The 3432-nt window shown below is 45.2% G+C and overlaps 1 protein-coding gene across 1 annotated transcript in view; it reads right to left on the reverse strand.

The window, feature by feature from the left end:
* Positions 1-2547: 2547 nt before the first annotated feature.
* The window catches only part of EQTN (equatorin), a 14884-nt gene continuing 13999 nt past the window's right edge, over positions 2548-3432 (reverse strand). The window contains exon 8 of the mRNA XM_006143080.2: positions 2548-3142. Coding sequence (XP_006143142.1) covers positions 2851-3142 — 292 coding nt within the window. The 3' untranslated portion in view covers positions 2548-2850. The remainder of the gene's footprint in view (positions 3143-3432) is intronic.

Consider the following 3432-nt stretch of genomic DNA (forward strand, 5'->3'; position numbering starts at 1 on the left):
GGGACAGAGCGACAGAGTGAGAGCAACAAAGCAAGCCCCCAGGTCCAGGACTTGAACCCTGGTCACCACCATGCTACCTGCCAGGCCCCTGCCCTCACTTCCAGACTAGGGAGTGGAGACCTAGATACTAGACATGACATTCTTCAGGTACTGCCCCCTGGAAAATGCCTACACTGCACTTCACAGTGGTATCTGAGCCATGCCAGCTGAAGATGAGCCTTTAAATTTTTTTCATTTTTTAATTTGCTACAGGGCATATAAGCTGGGGGGCGGGGTGTAGCACCTTCAGGGGGAAGGCAGGGGTAGGCCTTCTCTTGGATTTTGAGTATAGGCATAGGTGCTGATGTGTTTTTTAAGCTGCTGGGTCTCGGACTCCAGCCATGCAGTCAGTCACGTGGGATTTAGCCGCTTTCATCACCACACCTCCTGCTGGCCCCAGAGAAGACATTTTTTAAGAAATACAGTTTAACACAGCTCCTTTGGCCTTTTAGACATTTTAGAGTAATGTATTTTTCTACAATGCTTTGCGTTTGTACTGGAGCCCTTTAGAGGATTCAAAAGCAACTGTTACATCTATTATATTTAAAATCAGTAAAATCCCTGATATCTCCCCTGGATGAGTATAGGGAAAACATGGGACTAGTTGGCAGTCCACACTTCCCCAAGCCCCCCCCCGGCATGCCTCTCAAAAGCTCTTCCTCACCTTTGGACTTGGCAGGAGTCTCTTTGCACCAGGGGCACCTCCAAGCAGGTGCAACCAAGTGCCTCATTCAGTCCCCACACCATCTCTGGGTGCCTGAGCTGGCAGTACAAATGCTGCTATAGGCGCCTGGAGCTGTCAAAAGGACATGGAAAATGGCAGAAGTGGTCAGTAGGGGGTAGCTTTTACTGCTGCCTAATGCCACCCCACAGCACAGAACCTGGGTGCAGTGTTGGCAGAGAGCAGCCAAGGGCGAGCGTCTATCCTGCTTCCTCGTTGCCCTCAGGGTACGACTATCTTACATGCTCCATCACTACTCAAAGGCAGGGCTTGGTGGCATTGCCAACCCATGGTGAATGACACTGAGGCTAGAGCCTGGGGAGTTAACAGTGATTGGAGAGCAGGGAGACGGGTGGTAGGGAAGGGGGCAAGTGAATGGACAGTGTGTGTCTGTCTTCCATAGGAAAGGAACACCATAGAGACACAAGATGCAGAAGACAGTTTCCCAAGACCAGAGGAAGGCCTTTGGACATAGCCCTAATTTGCTTCTGAAGTCTTTTGACTTACTGTAGGTTTGACTTTTCACCATGGATCATGAAGAAATTTCCAGTTTGGAAGCACATTGTAACTTCGGTCATCTCTAGCAGGTGATCTTAGGCAAGGTATCTGACTTACCTGGGTTTTCATTTCTTACTCTGCAAAACAAACTCACCTTTTATAAAGTAGTAGAATTCAGTGCTATAATGTACCAACGTGCCTAGCGTAAACAGGCGCTCAATAAATGAGTTATTGTTAGGGGTGAGAATTGAGGTTGTAAACCCTGCCTTGACTTCCCACATCCACAAAGGATTTGATGCTTGTCCCTAAAATCCTTCCACTTGAAGCTAATTCCTAAGAAGGAAACATTATCCCTATTCCATTTGTCTTCTTTTTTTTTAACTTTCTTTTTTTTTTTTTTTCACTGTAGGGTGCGTGCGCTCGCCAGACAGAGAGAGACAGAGAGACAGAAAGCGAGAAATCACCCCCCAGGGGGGATGGTCATGCCGCAATCCCTTCTCCTCCATTCTCCTCTCGGGATCTTGGGCCTGCATGCACACGTGCCTGGCGTGAGTTTTAAGCCACTGGGTCCGGGACGCGAACCGCGGTCGACTACGTGGGAGTCCAGCGACATAGCCATTACGCTAACTGCTGGTTCCCTCCATTTGTCTTCTTTATAAACAGAAACACTCTGGGTGTGGATAGCCTCATAAGTCACTAATAAGCTTGAATTAGTCTTTGAGATGTTTTGTTTCTCTTCCAAGAGAGCGTAATGGTCCTAGACGCCCCGGGGGAAGAGAGAGAAGGGCGCTTCAGTTTTAAAAGAATTGGGGTCAGCACATCCCCCTCTAGGAGACTGCCTGCTGGGATCTCCTATTTCTTTCTCTTTTTTTGGAACACTGTTATTTCAAATGATTATGGATATTTTATTTTTTTTGTTATTAAAGCTTACTTATTACATGAGAGAGAGAGCGATTACAGCACTCCCGATGGTGTCCCAGCCAGGTCACTGTGATTCAGCCAGCCAGATCACTGGCACATGCATGCCTCCATACCCAGAGAGGTCTCTGGACTCGAACCAGCAACTTTTATGGATATTTTAGAAATGGAGGAAAAATTATCTTTTTTTTCTTACAACATTTTGTATGAGAGCAGCCCTGATGATTTTCAGACAATTCAAGAAAGCTAGCAGTTTCTACCCTGATTTAGTTTCATCTCTTGAAGTACAACTGTTTTGCCAATGAAACATGAAAACAGGTGTGTTGCTTTTGCTTTGGTGGTGGGAGGGACATAGTGGTGATTACCTTAGAAGTCCTCAGAATGGGGTCAGGTTAATATTTGAATGTCCTCATTTAAATATTCGAGTGAATAGCTTCCATAAACCGCTCAGGGATCATTTCCATTTGATGAGTTTTCCACAACTTAAATTCTTTGTTTACTTCCCATCAAATACTTGTTATAACCGAGATAATGTTTATTGAATATGTCCTTCTTTTAAGACATCAGAAAATTTAGGTGTTTCAGCAGAGTTTGAAAATAATGACATGAATATGAAACATAAAGAAAGGCCTCTTTTTTTTTTTTTTTTACAACAGAAGAACCGAAGTTATCTATTAGTCAGTTGGGATTTCACTCGGTTCCTCACTTGGCTCCTCACTGTGAAGTAAGTCTGATTCCTCGTTTATGCCCGTATCATCGGAGCCTGTGGAAATCCCATCCGTCATAGTTTTAGATAGTGACCTTCTTATGGTTGGCTTTCTTAGATCTGAAGAAGCAGTGCCCCAAAATGTGCTGCTCTCCGCACTCTTAGAAAAAGATGTGTCTGATATGCCCTCTGATGGATGAAAGTAAGAAAGAGTTGCCAGCTCTGGGTTGATGGTGTATTCACTCTGACAACTTTTATAACTGAAAAACAAAAGAACATATGCCACGATTTCTATGTCATGATTCATTTTTAATTTAACACATGAGTACCTCAGAAAAGCATTCATAAAAAGTAATATATATGAGACCAGCAGTTGGTGTAATGGTTATGTCACTGGACTCCCATGTAGTCGATCGCAGCTCGAGTCCCAGACCTGGTGGCTTAAACTCATGTCAGGTGCATGTGTGTGCATATCCAAGATGCCAAGAGGAGAATGGAGAAGGGATTGCGTTGTGGCCATCCCCCCCCCCCTTGGGCCGGGGGGGTTCTC

This window comes from Tupaia chinensis, unplaced genomic scaffold, assembly GCF_000334495.1.
Source record: "Tupaia chinensis unplaced genomic scaffold, TupChi_1.0 Scaffold000093_1, whole genome shotgun sequence".
NCBI lineage: Eukaryota > Metazoa > Chordata > Mammalia > Scandentia > Tupaiidae > Tupaia > Tupaia belangeri.